The 20,878-nt window shown below is 38.1% G+C and overlaps 1 protein-coding gene across 1 annotated transcript in view; it reads left to right on the forward strand.

Moving 5' to 3' along the window:
- The window catches only part of LOC145688439 (tubulin alpha-1 chain-like), a 181,316-nt gene that overhangs the window by 45,819 nt on the left and 114,619 nt on the right, over positions 1 to 20,878 (forward strand). The window contains exon 3 of the mRNA XM_081762673.1: positions 15,981 to 16,282. Coding sequence (XP_081618799.1) covers positions 15,981 to 16,282 — 302 coding nt within the window. The remainder of the gene's footprint in view (positions 1 to 15,980; positions 16,283 to 20,878) is intronic.

Genomic DNA, 20,878 nt, shown 5'->3' on the forward strand with positions numbered 1-20,878 from the left:
AAGACAATATAATAACCTCACGAATATGGAAATTACAGCCAAATTTTCGTCCTTGGAATGGGAAAGCAAACTAAACAGTATAGTAAAATCACTGCCAGCTCGATCCTATTAGCGAGAGGAGAGCGGGTAGAGTAAACATGTTGATATTATTCTAGATTCTCCTTGTTTTGACAGGGAACGTTCCTACGTTTTCCTGATCCACTCAGCCGAACGGTAACATAAGGGCCATTCCGAAAAGTCCAAATACGAGCGCGCAGGATGCTTCTGGCTGGCACGCTGAAAGGTACTTCTGGAGTGAATGACCGCTATCGGGGTTCGCGTTACCTCTGAAATCTGCGGTATCAACAACAGTATGTTCCTATTTGGCGCTGGCTAAATGCGGCAGAGGCCGTCTGAACTTAAAAAAAAAAAAAAAGAAAAGAAAAAGAAAGAAGGAAAGAAAAGGAAAATATGTAAACATCTTCCCATGTTGATGATGAAATTTAGACATATGAATACCACGGAAAACTGTCATATTTTTACCGTTATCGCCGGTAACAGCGGTAATATGCACTACACGTCCCTGGCGGGGATGATTGCGGTATGAGGGGGTTTCCACCACAGGTCATTGCACTATCTGACTTCATTACCACACTTTGCCTTGTTCTCACTTGAATTACATGGAACTGGTAAACACTATTTAAGTTCTGGCACTTGCACTGTTAACTAGAAAGATCTGGTTTTCATTTGATATGCAGCGCCTCCTGAGGATTTCACAAATAAATACACAAATTAGTTTTAAACATAATGTGCATGCATTGCACTTGAGTTATCCCCATCCTCACGGGACCGCGCCAAGGTTGGATGACGACAAGCCTAGACACTTTTTGTGTCCAGGCTTGTCGTTGGCAACCTTGTCGTCAGCGACCCAAAATGAGATATGTCAAAGCATCTTGGGGTCGATCCCGACAAGCCTGAACACCTTCAGGAATGTGTCCAGGCTTGACGTTGGCCAACCTTGTCAGCGATCCAAAATGAGATGTGTCCAGGCTTGTCGGGATCGACCGCGACAAACCTGGACACTTGAGTAATGTGTCCAGGCTTGTCGTCAACGACCCAATTTGAAATGTCTGTTCCAACAAACTCTACCAGTTAAGGCGTTTCCAGTTCATACATACATGCCCTTCAATATAGAGTTGCATGGCTCGCATCTATATCGCTATTGGCTGATTCTCGCCAGTCAGCTACTGCCCTCTACTAGAGGATTTTCGAATTATTTTAAATTTATTTATCTTTTATTAAAAGAGATTATTATTATTTACAAAATTTTCGTTTAACTTAAATGTGTGCCCTTGTACATAAAATTTTCGCCGAACTGAGCTGGCGCCGAAACGGTGTCGTCGAAACGTAGCGGCCCCAAAACCTGATGGCTTGAATAGGTTTGAACCCTCATGTCGGTGGTACTTCTTACGATTTTTGTGAATATCACGGTGGTATAAAAATAACACTGCAGTATAATCAGAGAGAACAGTTGCCCTTGTACATTGATAACACTAACTGTCCTTGAACACCCGTACAAGTGAATCAACAGTTGTATTTGTCAGATCTACGTGCTTTGAATGCACCAAATCGGCCCATTGGAATGTGTCCAGGCTTGTCGTTGGCCAACCTTGTCGTCAGCGATCCAAAATCGATCCCGACAAGCCTGGACATCTCAGGAATGTGTCCAGGCTTGTCGATGGCCAACCTTGTCGTCAGCGACCTAAGATTAGATGTGTCCAGGTTTGTCGGGATCGACCACGACAAGCTTGGACACCCCAGGAATGTGTCCAGGCTTGTCGTCGTCCAACCTTGTCAACGACCAGGGACGTAGCTAGGGAGGGGCACGGGGGGCACCGCCCCCCCCCCAAATCTTGGTCTGGTCCCCTCAAATATTTATTTAAAATTATATTACAAATTGTTTTTATCCGACAATAAATGAAAAAATTATCCATAGTAAACTGAAATTATTCGTACTTCTAAGAAAAGGTTATTTTTTAAACCCATTTATAGACTATTTCTTAAACATTAAGTGAACGGTAATGTGAGTATAAGATCAGTAACTTTGTGGCTGGGAGTCGTAATTTTTAACATTGCTAGGTTCTTCCAGCCCATGGTGATTCCGGCCTTAAAGTCGCCTTGAGGTACCTATAAATGGGCTAAAAATCTATGTGAATGCACTTTTTATAACCGACTAACAAGCAAAGGGTCCAAATGGATGAGTTGAGATGCAGGATGAAACATAGTGCACTTGATAGAGTATGTGAAAATATTTTTATGTGCAAAATTATAGCGGCTGAGCGCCATAAGGAACGGAGGGGGAGGGGTCAAAGTTGGTGGGAGAAGAGTTATGTTATAGAAATATATCAAATAAACTGTTGAATCGTAAAAATAGTGAAAGATAGATAGACAATTCAAGCAGTGGTAGTTTCACATATTGACAAGAGAAAAATGGGCAAAGTAGATCAGGAACCACCGCCGCTATTTTGAAATCCGTCATTTTGAAATGTGTGATAGTTTTTGAAATGGAAAGGTACTCATGTGATATATCAATTAGGGCCAACATGTTCTTAAAAAGTTAATTATGAACTTTAGTGATCGTTATCTGTACTTATTTGGAAGATTTAGGACCATCTTTTAAGTTGTTTACGAAAATTTAGGAGAATGATAACATTGTGAACGAGTTTGTCAGAAGATTCTGCAAGGAAAATATATCTGTGATTGATGGCATTCAAGCATGTCATCCTGAAACAAAACTGTTCTTGATGAAGGAGGCAATGGAAGAGTTTACTACGCAATTCGAAATAGATTTTCCTGAATATGAATTCGTTTTGTAAAAATTAAGTAATATCGCGGACCTGCGAGTTGTTCTGCCCAAGGCAATTTTTCCCCCAAACTACGAATTTCCTGAAAATAGTCTTGACGCTACCTGTGTTATCAGCTTCTTGTGAGTGTTCTTTCAGCGTGCATAAGAGGCTCAAATCCAGTGGCGTATTTACAATTTTATTTCGGGGCTTTGCTAACTTTAGTCCTGGAAATATGAAAATTCTGCAAGATATGTCATTTACTTTAATATAGTAAATAAAATTTCGGGGGGAGGGCTTAAGCCCGGAGCCCCCTAAATACGCCACTGCTCAAATCATATCTTCGTTGTAAGTCTTGTCAGGACAGAACATCAGCATTAGCCGCACTTGAAATAGAACAAGAGATAGTCTCTAACCCTATAATACCCAGAGTGTGATATCATAGAATCAAAAAAATATGCTTTCAAGTACTTCTGGGAGGACAAAATGACAAGAAGTTCAGCAATAATCCAGTAGGTGGTGTTGAGCGTACTGTTACAGATGTGCCACAGTGGGCATTAGCAGCAAAACACCATTGTATTCAATATAAAGAAGTAAAATCCCAATGTTACATATATGTAACGCGGGGTATTATAGGGCTAAGCTTGAAGAAGATAAAATTATTCACATAGGCCTATTCAGAAAGTCGTCGCAGATGCGGTACAATTTGTGTCCAGCAAGTAATTTGTAAATGCAATGTGGCAGAACCTTGTCAGATGGATGCAAGAACAGCATAAAAAATGGTTTGTAATATTAGACCAATATTTTACCAATTATTATTTTATATGTACTTCTTTGATTAGATTTATGTTTACGGACGTTCAAGTATTGTAGGCCTCTTTAATATTCATATTATGTTTGAGACGCACGGAAGACGTTAACGATTTTGTGAACAATAAAAATATGCTAATATATAAAGGAAATCAAGATCTTTAATAAATGCTAAAGTTTGTTAATGTTTATTAAATTTACACGATAGTCAGTTGAAATTACATTGAAGTTTATTAGTCTAGTATAGGCTATAATGTTTCTTTAACTCTGTAGAATATTACATTTTAACGCAAAAATATGTCTTGAGAACCTGTGTGTTCAGTTTAGGTAACCTCATGGAAGTAATATCACTTTTTTAGGATAGTTACTGTATTACCTGTTACCTATTACTTACTATATTATTTGTAACTATTTTCTCAATCTACAAAGTATATAAAGGTACAAGGCAAAAATGTACAGTATATCCAGGGTGTTTCAAAACAACACCAACAATGTTTGGGAGGTGATTTCTGACACGAAGATAAGACAAAAAGTATAGACCATCCTGGGTGCATAAATTCTTCCTTTCGGAGTTATAGGCTGCCGAAAATGATTTTGAAGGTCCGTAGCTCCAAAAGTATGTGACCTACCGTAGTCGGTTCAAGACTTCACTTAGGTATGTTCCTAACCAAATATCCAAGTTTCAGAATCCTGCGGTACTTCCCTTTTTATAGAGGGAGTTTGGCTACGTGCATATAATCTGAAGTACTCACGAACTATCTCTATAAAAATTGTTGTGGAAGTAACACAGGAAACTTGGACATGTGTGTGAAGTTCTGAGCCGACTGCGGTAGCTCCCATAGTATTGGAGCTATGCTCCTTTAAAGTTCATTTTTTCATGTTTTTGGCAGCCTATAACTCCGAAAGGAAGCATTTGTGCACCCAGGTTGGTCTATACTTTTTGTCTTATCTTGGTGTCAGGAATTGCCTCCCAAACGTTGTCGGTGCTGTTTTGAAACACCCTGTATAAATGGATCAAAAAATATTTATATGAAGTATTGCGTTTTTTAATGTTCTAGTTGGATGTCCTTGTATAAGTAAACAACACTATTAATACATAGTTTTTAAATTGTTTCATTATTGCATTTCGTAGGAGAAGTTTACTTTCCTCTTTTAACCCCCGAAAGAGTAGTTAAAGTTTAGTCTAATTATAACAATTTATTGGTGAGTTCTCCACACGACGTTTTAGTGTTGATTATCCGCGGTTGCCGCGCCACCCAATTCAGCGAATTATCGTGAGTACACAATACACACACACACACACGTTATATATATGGGTTATTTCATTTGCAAATATGGCCCCCGCAAACTCAGAACTCTGGCTACGTCCCTGTCAACGACCCAAAATGAGATGTATCCAGGCTTGTCGGGATTGACCACGACAAGCTTGGACACCTCAGGAATTCATTCGAGTCTGGCGAAAGAGGATAAATTGAGAAGTGTCCAAGCTTGTCGTTGTCCAGCCTTGTCGGGAGTGACTAAAATTAAGTGTCCAGGCTGTCCAGGCTTGTCGTCGTCCAACCTTGTCTGTGTCCCATCCTCACACTTGCTTTAGCCGGTGCTGCCACCTGTCGGGATTACTCGTAGGCATTTTACCTGCATGAGGGGTTGTCGCAACTGAGATTTTCACCTACTTTTCATTGCTTTTGGGTGATTGCACTATTTGTCAACACACAACATATTAAAATAAGTATACACACGCAAAAATATACACAATATGAACATATGACATGCTGTCCTATAATAACATATCGTGATTTTGTTCGACGTGGGTGCTGTTTTTTCTCCCCAGGACATCTGCTTCTCCGACAACTTTGTCGCTCTTACATCTATTATGCATCCCCCTCAGGTTTAAACTGTTGGACTTGCCGTCCTGCACCGAAATAAACCTTTCTTCATTTATTTTCTAAGTCATACTATCATGCGACTAACTTATCCTACATACTACGATATCGAAACTTAAAGAAAACTTGTACAACACTTAAAGAATTACTTGTGGAAGTATAAATATTTACAGGGGTGAAGGCTTCTACAGGGAATGCTCTTTTCCTTGATTTTTCTCGTCCAAGTGGGGAAGAACTTCAAATTGCTAGGCCGGCGCTGAGTTGGCGAAAAGTTCGTTGGAGATGATGCTTCCGAGGAAATATGTGTTAGATCTGGCCAGGTTCTCATTTGTTCACACCTCTTTGTATTCTATATTTTCGCATGTGCCTCTCAACTCCAGCAACCGTTTTTGACAATGACTGTTCTCGATCCGGCTGTCAACGTATGCGACCGAAGTAAAATTGTCGTCGATATCTTTTGTATGCCCTTCGATACTTAAAGTTCATCCATATGCACCTATACTATGAACGATAGAGTTAGCAACGATGTACCAGTTGCTTCAAACTCAAGTGTGTTCTCTTCATGCAGACAAAGAATCTTGTCTTTAAACTTTTCCTTTTTTCTGTGCTGGGTTTCATGAAAGCGGAGTTCCCAACTTCCTATATTTTCTATATAGAATTTAACCAGAGCTTCGCCTTGCAATTAAATATTGTTTGCAATCAATATTAATAAAATTCTATCTTATTTCGACCCTTCACATATATGAAATGACATCAAACCCAAATAATAATAATAATAATAATAATAATAATAATAATAATAATAATAATAACACACAAAAATGAAATTAACTCTATTACTTCCACAATTAATCCTTTACTTACTACTATAAATAAAAATAATTATACGTGAACAACACATTTTATACGCAAATTAGGCAAAATAATTATATGCATAAATAAGATCATAATAATTTACATAGGGTATTGTATGTTATATATATTATATATTATTGTATATATATATATATATATATATATATATATATATATATATATATATATATATATATATATATATATATATATATATATATATAAGAGAGAGAGAGAGATTTTTGACTGGGTAGTAAGCAAGGAGTGGGATCATACCACAAGTTTGGCAAGTGAGAGATTTTTCTTAAATGAATATATAAGCTGAGGTACGTTGAAATAAGTACTTTGAAAGAATAGCATTCATATGAACAAAGAACCATGCAATTTTAAAATAGACAAGTGAAATATTGATGTTTGGTTATATTGGACCGTGGTGATTCAGTTGTAGAGCGTTCCTCTGTCTTGTGAAGTCTCCGGTTCGATCCCAGATCGTACCAATTAGTGTTTGAGAGTTTTCTCGAGGTTCTTCCGTTTTCTATCATTCTTTATTCAACCATTTCATTCATTCTAAACATCATCTCCTTTACCTGTGCGGCATAACCGTGAGTACTGTTGTCCATGAAAGGAGAAATTTCTAGTCTTGTTTCGATTCTCGTCTCGAGAATTAGACTTAACAGGGTGGCTGTGGTAGAGCGCTTACTTCTAGTGCGTTGGATTCTTGGTTTGTTCCTCGACCAAGTTAGTTTTGGAAGTAGCTTAATAGTCACTGATCGCACTTTTGTGCCCCTGGTCCCTAGCTCAGGGGCCATGATTTACGGGTGTACAGAACCACTCTCTCTAAATTTTGACAGGAGTACTTTTCCCCATCCCTGAATTATGGGAGGGGTGCATACAGGGTTGCCAACCGTCTCGACTCTGTCGGGACTGTAACGATTTGACTGATTTGTCCCGCGTCCCGCGTCGGGACGGAACGTATATTGACCGATTTATCGATTTTCAAAGTCAATATTTTACTGGGCCATTTTTACACAGAGTTTGAGTTTGTTGCATAGGCCTATATTGCTTATACCTAATGATGAGCAGTGAGTGGGAAAATTTAAAAAAAATGAGGTGCCGCATTCATTCAGGTACGTGTTATTCAGCTAAATATTTACATTGTTTCCAACGACTCTTCGTACATATAGTCGTCTCCTGGGGGAAGGGGTTCGACACATCCCGTCCCGATTTTTTCTTAAGAAAAGTTGGCAACCCTGGATACATAGGATCACACCCCTAAAATTTTAGAAATTGTTAAATTTAAAAATTTCGTGTGGTAATATAGGACTTGGGTATGTACCCCCTGTAAGTTTGTGATCCATCTTTGTTTCCTTTAATGAATAACAATTTTAAAAAATCCAAAATGTACATTTAGGAAGCCTTTGACCTATTTTCCCTCCATGACGACTACTTTTTCCTTACATAATTAAGACTGAATCCAGTGAATTCATTCTCTTCCATAACATATGTAGGCCTACAATGTCGCATACCTCTTAAATTTTGGGAGTGGAACATTGGCCCAACCAATTTGGGAATTGTGAAAAAAACTAAATTTGATAATTGTTCTCTAGGATTCAAGTACATTGAAGCTGCCGCAGTAAATTTGGGTTGCCCAGTTTATCCCCTGCTGTCAGTATAACCCTGATCAGACACGGAGACTACGAAACATAGTCGTACATATGAAAAATTTTCGTAATTCTATTAACATAATTCGAGCTTTTTTCGCTAGTCTAGTGACTAACGCGTGCGCGTCGGTAGTATGCAGTTCGGGGTCCTATTCACGGTATGAGATCGTTAAAATTTTACTTTAATAGTTTGTCCTTTAGTCTAAATACCATAATCGTAGAACGTTAAACTAGTTTTTCATTAACTTTCATTTAATTAACATTCATGTAATTCCACCAGACATCATTCTGTCCTCTTACCTCTTCTCACTATATATATATATATATATATATATATATATATATATATATATATATATATATATATATATATATATATATATATATATAAAATATGGCCAATTCCGGAATTTTTACTTTCCGGAATCGGGAAAGTACAATCGGAAAATTCCGGATTTCGGAAAAATTCCGGAATTTGAAAAAAAATCAGGATTTCGAAAAAAACCGAAAAAATCCGGATTTCGGAAGAATTCCGGAATTCGCAAAAATATTTTCTTTTTTTAATCATAAGAATTTTTTTCAAATGCAAACGAACAAATTTCGTTTTTGTAATCCTAAGAATGCATGATGCAAGCAAGTTAAGCTGAAACTTACATCCTAAAGTATACGCTACTCACTTTCCATGGTTAATGGGATGTAGTCCAAAAGTACGATGTACTCCTAATATTTAATTTTTGTTTTACTGTGATACTGTCCAGAAGTAAGACATATATCACACTGAGATAAACAACTTGACATAATGAAGATATACGTAGTTTTCCAGAAAATCGTGAGAAACTAATTTTTATGAAGTTAAAATATGCGTCGCTTGTTGCCAGTGTGATGCAATTGATAACTTTTATGCTGGAATAGTCTTATTATTATTATTATTATTATTAATAGTTTATGTACTTATGTAAACGGTTAACCTCATTTTTGAGATGATTCTTAGAAGTGGGCGTGTTGGCATGCAGTTAGAAGACCTATATCCATTATTTAAAAAGCACACGTTATCTGTGGAGTACTAACGATTTGCGTCACTATCGAACACTAACGTAGCACTAGCGACGTTTAAAGTCGAAATTGGAGTCTGACATAAGTGGCTTGTCAACTTCACGGACATTATATTTTCCTTGAATGCGAGAATTTTGCGCCCGGGAAATTTGCGCCCTACCACAAAAATAGGGAAAAATGCGCCCTCAATATATTTTCACTGGGATGTTTGCGCCCTACCCCAAAAAGAGGGGAAAATGGGCCGGCTATATATTTGCACTGGGATGTTTGCGCCCTACAATTCAACTTATTTTTGTATTGTGAAAAGTAACTCACACTTGAACTAGGCTTGCCTCTCATCGTCTCAGTGAGTTACTCCATCCATAATAATATTCCGAACAAATGAAAAAACTACAATTTTAGTTCACTAAAGGGCAATCCATACAAATACAATTTTTTCCTATTCTACAAAATTTACAATAAAAGTATAAATGATTGATATATAATTATTTATTAATACGTGTATAATCAAAGAGTATAATTTAATCTGCAAAAGACTGTTTGGCTCTACCCAGATATCTCCTTTTACAATCCTTGCGAGTTGTTTGGCTTTTCAGAACACAAAATATAGAAAAGAAAATGTAAAGTCAATGTAAAATCAGTTCAGTAATATTATCAAGAAAACTATGTACAATGCGTTTACTTGCTGGAATTACACTTCAAAAACACACAATTGCGTTCAGTCGTTCTTTCAGAAAAAAATGTTCCGGGAGGCACACTTAGTATTCCGGAGGGGGGTCACTGCTGGTACTATTCTATTTATTATTATATTATAGACGTATTATTTTGGTCTTCTCCGAGGGGGCACTCTGAGAACTGTGGGGAGGCCAGTGTTCCCCCAAAATCATCTCTGGAAGAAGCAGTGATTGCGTTGATCCGGTGTTCTTTTGGCTTATATTGAAGTTTATTTTCCCCTTATATAGCCACAATGAAAATAAATCACAAATGGCATGTCTGTGGGGGGGGGGAGGATTGTTTAGGCTGTAATGTCAGCCCCTCCGAGCAAATGCGTAAGCTGGAATAGGTTCTTTTATTTCACAGGGCTCAAACTTCCCGGTGGAGGTACATCACAGGCGCAATTTTCCCTGTTCTTGAGGTAGGGCGCAAATTTCCCAGGCGCAAAATTCTAGACACCGTTCGAATGACCTCGGAAGACTATATCTTTTTCAATACTTTTTTATATTCTTTTACTCGAGATTTCGTCATAGCTTCTTATTAAAATACTTACTAACATATCCTGATTTTCTTGTTCTAACCAATCAATATGGGTATGTTGTCAGTAAAATATTTAGATTGATCGAGTCCCTGGTGTGTAACCACAGTATTTCATATCATCCCCCGTTAGAAATCTTGGCTAAACGAACCAATATATGTTGCCAATAAAATAGTTTAGAATGATTGAGACCCTGGTAAATAACCACAGTATTTCGTGACAGACCCCCTCCCTTCCTATTATCATATTCTAGCTACGTACATGACTCAGCTAATTCTCTACATTCTTTACCAAGCACACATTTTCTAAAGCGGAAAATGCTCTCTAAATACGTAAGCTCATTATTTTCAGCAGATGCACAAATTGGGTAACATTCTATCTACATGAATGTTATATATGTCGATTACTGGAAACGGCTTCTCGCTATCTATTACCATATTTACTATATAATGATTAACGTTAAAAACGGAAATGGTTGATTTGTACCGCTTCCGGTTTGAATATTACATTCATCAGGGAACTCGATTCTTAACTATTGACTCTGTACTTACATCGTGGCCAAAATTGATGGTAATCCATCAGATAGTTCTTGACTGTTTGTTTCACTGACGGACAGAATGAATATATGGCTATAGAGTTTTGATAAACTAAATTCGTTAATGAGTGATGATGGAACAAATACAAGAAAGGGAACCAAGAGAACCACCGGGAAAATTTTCGAACACAAAATTAGCCATCGAAAACCCACATCACCTGGGTTAGAATACCATAGATGAAAATTCTACCACTGAGTCATCAATCACCCGCTTATTAGTTTTATTAATTATTATATTAATATAAATTAATGAATGCCTGCCTATGTTAATTATTGAACAATTACATTTTATACTTAGTAAAGTCAAAAATTATAAATTTGTATTTACTGTACATAGGTATGTTGACAATAAGCGAATGTTATTAGAATATTTGTTGATAATTCTTTTCCTTCACTGTCTTTCGTCTGGTTAAAAAGTAGTTTGCAGTGTTTTGGAAAAACTGCAGGTGGGAACACGATAATGTTTGAAACATACCGGCGACTTTTTTGTGTGTGAAAATAGGACCTTCCTCATAAAGCAGTAAATAACTGCAGTAGCAATTGTCTACGTAAGTGATAGACATATCCAACTACAAGAAACTAATACAAGTATATATATATATTCATTATTGTTTTTCTTTTAACAGCTACTAGCTAAGGATAGCCAATTCCAGAATTTTTTCGAAATCCGGAAAGTAAATTTTCCGATTTCGGAAAATTTTGGCCATCCCTAATTTATATATATATATATATATATATATATATATATATATATATATATATATATATATATATATATATATATATATATATATATATATATATATATATATATATATATATACAGGGTGGTCGTGCATGAATGTCGGAAAATTCGTGAGATGAATCTACAGGTAAAAACAAGCAAAAAATGTCATATGAACATTGGGTGAATGCGGCTTCGTTCGGATACTAGAGGCGTCTGAAATGTCACCTTCCGAGGCGGCAATTTGCAATATCTCAAGAACGGAGAGAAATACGAATGTCGGGTCAAAACATATCAAAGGAAACCCCATCCGAAGAATCCAATTATGCATAAGTGGTGGTGAAACAGTGGCGGCGCTAGAGGGGGGCACAAAGAAAGTGAATGAAACATGGAGAAAAGTGAACAATTTACACTGAAAAATTGTAGGAGCGGATGTTATATGGAACATGCAGCAACAAATGTTAATGAACAAAGGCAACAATGGCTATGCTGTAGGGACACTGAGAGGTGGAATGTTGAAATACAGTATCATTTTAACGGAGAGAAATAGAAATGTCGGGTGAAAAGATATCAAAGGAAATCCCATCCGAAGAATCCAATTATGCACACGTACTGCGGAACAGTGGCGGCGCATGGGAGCTGCAAAGAAACTCTTAAACACTCTTAGTGATAATCGTAAAAAAAAAACACACTTTTGCAGATCGTAAAAAACACGTATGGAAGATGAGACCCAGTGTACTGTAAAAACAAGAGGTATTGTACTTACCATGGTCAACATAATGCCATTCTATAGCAACTGTTCAATATGTCCTCCTTGTTCTTCAAGACAGACAGTTACACGATGGCGTAAGGATTGTCTGACTGGTGCCAATATCGCTGGCGTTTGCCGTAATGTACACGCTAGCAAAGATCTTCAACATCATGCAGGGGCCGTGTATACACGAGACTCTTCACGTAACCCCACAGGAAAAATCTAGGGGATTCAGGTCGGGTGAACGTGGGGGCCATGCTTGTCTTCCACCACGACCTATCCACCTGCGTGGAAATGTTTTGTTCAGATATGCACGAATGGTGTGACATGAGTGGGCAGGGGCGCCATCATGCATAAACCACATACACTGTCGTGTCCTCAGTGGCACATCTTCAAGCAGAATAGGTAGGTTCTGAGTCAGAAACTGGAGATACCATATTGCGTTCAATCGCTGTGGTAAGAAATGTGGTCCCACAACGTTGTCGCCAATAATACCAGCCCACACATGCAATTGGAAACGCTGTTGATGTTTCGTCTCTACAATTGCATGCGGGTTGTTGAGTGCCCATCGATGGTCATTCTGGAAATTTGTGATGCCATCCCGTGTGAATAATGCCTCATCCGAGAACAATACCTGTGTTAGAAAGGCTGGTGATACACGGCAGCAGCGATATAACCAACGACAGAAACGTCGTCGGGTTTCATAGTCACCATCGTATAACGCATGCGTTCGTTGTACGGGGTATGGCCTGAGATTATTACTATGCAAGATGCTTTGCACGACTTGATGCGAAACGTGTTCCTGCCTTGCTATTCGTCGGGTACTAATACTCGGGTTCCGGGTCACATGTCGGAGTACCCTCTCTTCCAGGGGGTGTTCGAACGCGTCGTCGTCTCGGAATGTCTGTGTTGGGAAGGAATGACCCAGTGTCCCGCAATCGCTGATGAATACGAATAAACATCCCCGGTGCTGGAATTTGTCGATCTGGGTAGCGTTCCGCATATAACCTACGTGCTTCTTCTGCATTACCTTCCGCTAAGCCGTACATCAAATGCATATCTGCCATTTCGGCGTTAGTGTATACTACCCTATTCATTGTGGTGCATTACACATAGCGCTTGTCAAAATCAACACTGTTTCACACGACACAAAGTAACCACATTCACATACACATGGATTGCTGCCCTGCCTGTAGAGTGTAGCACTAAAACGCTTGTGCTGTTACTGTCATTGCCCCATTCAGTACGAATGAACTGTGCGCTGTCCTCTGCACCTTCGATGCGAACGCTCTCGTTACCCACGCTTTCACTACTCCTATAACTAACTCTACTACGCGACGCTCTGCACGCCCCCTTGTTCCACCTACTGTAGCTATGCGCTCTCGGTCATCGGACATGTATCATACAGTACACCTAGAGTTGTATTCCTTGTTTCCTAATTGCTTTCAAATAGTTGTGTTTTCACCAATTTCAACTTTTCTCCATGTTTCATCCACTATCTTTGTGCTTCCCCTGGCGCCGCCACTGTTTCGCCATCACTTATACATAATTGGATTCTTCGGATGGCATTTCCTTTGATATCTTTTGACCCGACATTCCTATTTCTCACCATTACAAAGATACTGTATTCCTACAATCCGCCTCCCATGAAGTCCCTACAGACTAGCCGTTGTTGCCTTTGTTCATTAACATTTGTTGTTGCATATTCCAAGTAACATCCCCTCCTACAATTTTTCAGTGTAAATTGTTCACTTTTCTCCATGTTTCATTCACTTTCTTTGTGCCCCCCTCTAGCGCCGCCACTGTTTCGCCACCACTTATGCATAATTGGATTCTTCGGATGGGGTTTCCTTTGATATGTTTTGACCCGACATTCGTATTTCTCTCCGTTCTTGAGATATTGCAAATTGCCGCCTCGGAAGGTGACATTTCAGACGCCTCTAGTATCCGAACGAAGCCGCATTCACCCAATGTTCATATGACATTTTTTGCTTGTTTTTACCTGTAGATTCATCTCACGAATTTTCCGACATTCATGCACGACCACCCTGTATATATATATATATATATATATATATATATATATATATATATATATATATATATATATATATATATATATATATATATATATATATGGTGTGGCACGTAAAACCGGCCCGTAAAGTGAACACATAAAATGAAATGCAATGTATTGAATATGACTACTCACCTTCACAGCAGGTGCTGAAAGTGTCCTCCGCCCACTTCAACACACATGTGAGCACGATTGAGGAGATTCATATATACCCTTGTCAGTTCTTGTGTTGTAATGCTATTGGTGACATCCTGGTCTTGAGTTCTTCAATTGTGTGTGGACTTGTTTCGTATACTCTTCCCTTTAACAGTCCCCATAAGTAAAAGTCACACGTGGACAAGTCTGGTGACCGAGGAGGCCACAGGCCTTTGCTGATTGTCCTCTCTGGTGTAAACATCTCATGCACAAGGGACAATGATGCAGCTGATGTGTGACATGTTGCACCGTCCTGCTGAAAGTAACATAACTGACGCTCCTCTTCGGTCAAGTGTGTATAAAACTCCTCCAGGATTCCCATATACACGTCACTGTTCACTGTCGCCTCAAAGAATATGGACCCAATAACGCGTGTGGCGGAAATGGCACACCAAACACCAATCTTCTCATCATGCAAGGGTACCTGGTGAATTGCGTGTGGATTTTCTGTTGACCAATACCGGTTGTTTTGGAAATTTACGTACCCAGACGGGTGGAACCACGCCTCGTCACTCATGATGAGCATTAGTGGATCCAAGAAACCACTGGCAACATTGCTCAACAGCCATGAACAGAAATGCACCCTCTTCTGCAGGTCAGGCTCCTTCAGTTCTTGCACAACACTTATCCGGTACGGTTTTAACTTCAGTCCCCTTAAAACACGTCTGCAACTTCTCTCACTCGCACGAACCTGTTGACTCAATCTCCTGGTTGACTTTCAAGGACTTCTTGTCATTATCTCCTCCACCTGCATCTTTAATTCAGGTGTGCAGACAGATGGTCGTCTGTTCCTGGGAGCATTTGAACCGATCCTGTACGCCGCCATTTTTCAATCAATTCCTGAATGGTGCTTTTTGCTGGCACAGAACGTCCTGGAAATTTCTCCCGAAACAAATTCTTTGTTTTCACAAAAGATCCAGTGAGAATGAACCCTTCAACAATGGCAACACGCTCGGGTATCGAATACGGCATTATCACACACTGACACTCACCCGGCTTAACACAACGAGGCCTTTTTCTCAACTGGTTTCGACAAGTTTCACTGGCTGCGGCTGCACGTGACTGCTGCAGGTCACGTAAGTCGACCCGACCTCGACACGCCATCTCTTGGTAGGAAGGTAGATTATTAAGTGTTGCTAAAAACACAATATACCAGAATATTACGACGGGCCGGTTTTACGTGCCGCACCCTGCATGTAATGTAATGTAATATATATATATATATATATATATATATATATATATATATATAATATTATTATGAGATTGTGTATTGTTAACTGTAAAGTTTCAAATTTTCAGATCAAATTCGTGTGGGACCTTACAAACAACTTTACCATCCAGACCAGCTAATTACTGGGAAGGAAGATGCAGCGAACAACTATGCCAGAGGACATTATACAATTGGAAAGGAACTGATTGATGTAGTTTTAGATCGCATCCGAAAACTGGCTGATCAGTGTGAAGCTCTTCAGGGTTTTCTAATATTTCATTCCTTTGGTGGTGGCACAGGATCTGGATTTACTTCTCTTCTAATGGAAAGATTATCTGTGGCCTATGGGAAGAAAAGTAAATTGGAGTTTGCAATTTATCCTGCTCCCCAGGTAATATTTGCTCGTATTATACTAATTGTCTTACAAAGTTGTGATTATATAGCCTATAAACTTGTCATCCATGTCTCATTTAAAAGCCTTTATTTTAACAGCACTCAGTATATTCTAATACTTTAGCTTTAAAAATAGTCGGTCAAGGAAACTTAGTTCGATTAGTTTGCAAGTTTTGAAATTGAATTACATATCTAAATTTATTTACTATGTTTAATTCAACTATCCAATCATCTTAACTTCCTTGCATTAGCTGTAAGGTAGTTTCCCGCTAGGATTAATTGTTTTTGTTTTTTCCTATGAATATTCCTTCTGTGCGCCTTCAAACCTAAAGGTAACTACAGTTTTTCTTATTTTTATTAATTTTATTTTAGGAGAGAATGTAATATTGACATGCCCAGATGGTTGTTAAAATAATGGGAACACTGAACTACAGTTTGCCTGCACAACAGCTGATTGTCGTGGAATAAGGCGTATAAGTCGCGAATGGTTTCAAGGGAATATTGAATCTAGTGTTGGCCACAAGACTAAGTACATTTTTAAGTACGAGACGAAACGAAGGAACAAGACAATTCTAGTCTCCAGAACGAGACTTTCTTGTCTCGTATGTACACTAGTTCAACTAGTCTTAGATCTTAAACACTGTTTCATTGTATGAACACAATAAGTAGCTTTTATCAATGTTGAAAGATATACGCAAGTCATTACACAATATATTCCATGATAAACGTGGTTTAAATATTTTTACACTCAGGCGCGTATTTATATATTGAACGCCTCTGTGCCATAAATAATTTGCCGCCCCCGCACGAAATCTCTCCCTCCCCGAAAATTACCAATATTAGAGTTGAGTTCATAGTTTTTGGGGTCGCTGAGATGAATAGTGAGAGTTTTAATCCAATTAAACTTCAAGATCATACTCCATTTCCCAGGGAGAAGCGAGATTTTAAAAGTAATCGAAAACTACAGATATTAGTGTTGAATTCATAGTTTTCGAGGTCGCGGAGTTTAACTGTCAGTTTTCATGATGTGCATCATCACTTGGGATGCGGGTGGGAGACGATGACTTTTTTAAAAATAATCAGATAAGCTAGTACGATAACTTATATATGTATATTTCTTACGTACTTTTAAGTATCATTTTTTATTTACGGGCAAAATGAGCTATTTAAAAGGCACAAGCTATCAAGAAGAAAAATTACATAAAAAAATAATTTAAATACTTTGTATTATATTGAGATTTTGCTTGTCGATGCCATGACTATTCATCTGTTTAATGTCGTTGCTATGGTAACTGAGAAAAGGATAGATGTAACGAAGAACCATCTTGTGTATTCTGAATGTATAATATTTTAATGTTGCGAACGAGATATAAGTTGAAAGATAATAATATATATATTTGAAGTGTATAACTGTTGAGTTATTCCAGATAAACTTGTGCATTGCATAAACATTTAGAATCAGGGAATATGTAACGTAACTGACGACAGAAGTAACGTTACACTAGCTAATTAGTAACTACTGTAATTAGAGCGAATTAAACATGATACTATTTTCTCGTGTTTGCGCGGGACTCTGCAGGTTGCTAGTTTTAAATATAACTTTATTGTGAATCTTTAAAAAAAAAATCCAAAATTTTGCTTCCCCCTAAATTCTGCCGCCCTGTGCTCGATCACAGAATAGCACTTACCTAAATACGGGCCTGGTTACATCATTCTTCGTGGACCTCTCATGACGCGGAATGATTGATAACTTTTAGAAGAAAATCAGAAAAATAACAAGGCACAAAGTTTTACATAATTACAAAACGAGATTTAAAAAATTAGGGACGAGAAAACCTCTCCAAGAATCGAGACTATAGGCTATTTCTACAAAAATTTACGAGACAAGAAAATCTTATATTTCGTCTCGTAAGCAACAGTAACCGGGACCATTATTTAAACAGTACAGAGTTTGTCAGCTAGGATGCAAAATATCTGCTCCACAAGTAACAAGTGTTCAATAATGTTAATTTCAGGAGATGGAGCGGTCAAGAAAGGTGTTGGTCATCCTGATGTTTGTCAAACTACGCCGTAATAGCTAAATTGACACCTTATCTTAGAAAATTTTCGTTGGTTTGAAACCTCTTGAATATACGATGCACCTGGTCACCTAAACTGGCCATATAATCACCGGCAATAATTAGTTTGGTAAACAGTCACTCAACGGAACACTAGAAAATTGCGTCTCACCGTATCAAACATGTTTCACCATAGGAATTACAGTTCGAAGCATAAACTACTTTGGGCGTTCGGCAACTGAATACGGCATGTTGGAAACAAGGTGGAAAAGAAACTCAGACCATATTAAGAGTTTCCAATCAGCGGTCCACTTTGCATTTTCTTGAACATTTCCTTCCTTGTAAAGTGACTTCTTGGCAGTGATCAATGACTTGGAAATTACAATTCGACCTAAAGTGTTCATGTTACGCAACTGTGATTGTTGTAATAGGCTATTCCAAGTGATGATTGAGCTCCACAGTCCTCTTGCCGCATTCGATATACAGCCATTGATGACAATCGTAAGTGATTGACGATATCTGTTAATGAACCTTGTCTTCCATTCCCTACACAGCTACACACAAGGAATAAAAGTTCTGTGCACCAGACCCCGGGGTATGGATTCGATGTATTTTCTTACGCAGAATCCAAATTTCGAAACCTCAAGACAATCGACTGTGTCAATTTTTCATGGGCGAAGAACTTGAGCGATTTTGCATACGGACAATACACGTAAGACAGCCATACGAAAAAAAAAAAATGTGTAGTGGACACCACGGTATGGATTCGACGTATCTTGGTACACAGAATCCAAATTTCGAAACTACAAGATGAACCGTGTCAATTTTGTTTTATTTGCGAAAAACGTATGCACTGTCTTCGTACCAAAATTCGCACCAAAATTCGTTAGTTTTCGCCCATAAAAGAAAATTGACACGGTTGATCGTCTTGGAGTTTCGAAATTTGGATTCTGTGTACCAAGACATCGAATCCCCATACCCTAGGGTATGCTGCACATAACTTTTCTTTCGTATGGCTGTTACGTGTGTCCACGATTGACAACTTAAAAAATTGGAACGGGACAATCGGTGTTGGAGCCCCCTTCCAATCTTTCCACCGGAAACGACTACACGTACGGCGAGTCGTTGCTAACAATGTAAATAATCCGTTGCATACCACGAACCTGAATGAGTGCGGCACGTTTTCCCCATCCACTGTTCATCACTACGTATAAGTAATATATGCAAGAAGTTCAAACGAAAAGAACTGCAATTTATTGAATACTAGCATGAATTACCCGCTTCGCTGGGTTAAATTAAAAATAGATAGTAATATGTTTCGTTAGTCACTTTTTACTATTACTAACGCGCTTCTTGATATTTGTCATTTTCGATGATTTTTATATATCCCCTCTCCTCCCCATGTTGCGAGCCACGGCATCAGAAGTGTCATTGTTCATCTCAGCGGCCCCGAAAAGTATGAATTCGACAATATTGGTCATTTTGATATCTCCCTACCCTCCCACAGTTTTTGAGGGGCTAAATTTGAATTTAAATGGCATCATAAGTGTCACTGTTCATCTCAGTGACCTTAAAAACTATAGATTCAACACTAATATCGGTCATTTTTGATCATTTGTAAATGTCTTTCTTCTTTAAGTTACATCGTCAAAGTGATATGACAAAAATCATCTCATGTTCGAACTTCATATAGGTTGAAAATTTGATCGAGATCCGTCCGGTGGTTCAAGAGTAATTAAGTCTGTCCCCTCCCCTAACAGTAAGATCTAATGTCAAAATGAAATGATAAAAACAAATCCCAACTTTGAACTTCATATATGTTGAAAATTTGATCAATTGGGTGGTTCAAAAGTAATTAATTCATGAACATAGTCACTTTTATTTTTAAATTTATTGATTTTTGTATATCTCCCCCTTCACCCCCTCCCATATGTTGTTTCGTCAAAGTGAAATAAGTCATCCCAGTTCTGAACCTCATCTACACTGAAAATTTGATAAAGATCGGTCGTGTGGTTCGAGTTGAGTTTTATTTTTTCTATGTCCCCCTCCCCTAAGTTGTACTGTCAAAGTAAATAGCTAAAAACTCCCATTCCAGAACCACATATACGTTGAAAATTTGATCGAGATTGGTCAGGCGGTTAAAGAGATTAAGTCACAAACATAGTCACTTTCAATTTTATAATATAGATAAACAAAGTTTAGAAGAAACGATATATAATTTTTTTTCTATCACAAATGATTGGATAACATTGTTAAGGAATTACCGGCAAAAAGTATTGCTAAAACAGTCTTATTCTTTGGCTAATCATCATACAACAAATTCAAATCAAAGAACTGCAATTTAACATAAACGACGTTTGAAAAGAAAACTATATAAAATGTTCGACTTTTATCACAGACAAATGAGTTCCTTTAAAGAATGACTGAAACAGACTATCAACTAAACAAGTCTTTTCTTTGGCTATTCCCTTTGGCAAACTTAAATTAAAAATGCAAAAAGATTTCGTGTTCTTTCTGTAGAATTTAGCATTTCTTAA

This window comes from Thermobia domestica, chromosome 6, assembly GCF_964235325.1.
Source record: "Thermobia domestica chromosome 6, izTheDome1.hap1.1, whole genome shotgun sequence".
NCBI classification, from domain to species: Eukaryota; Metazoa; Arthropoda; class Insecta; order Zygentoma; family Lepismatidae; genus Thermobia; species Thermobia domestica.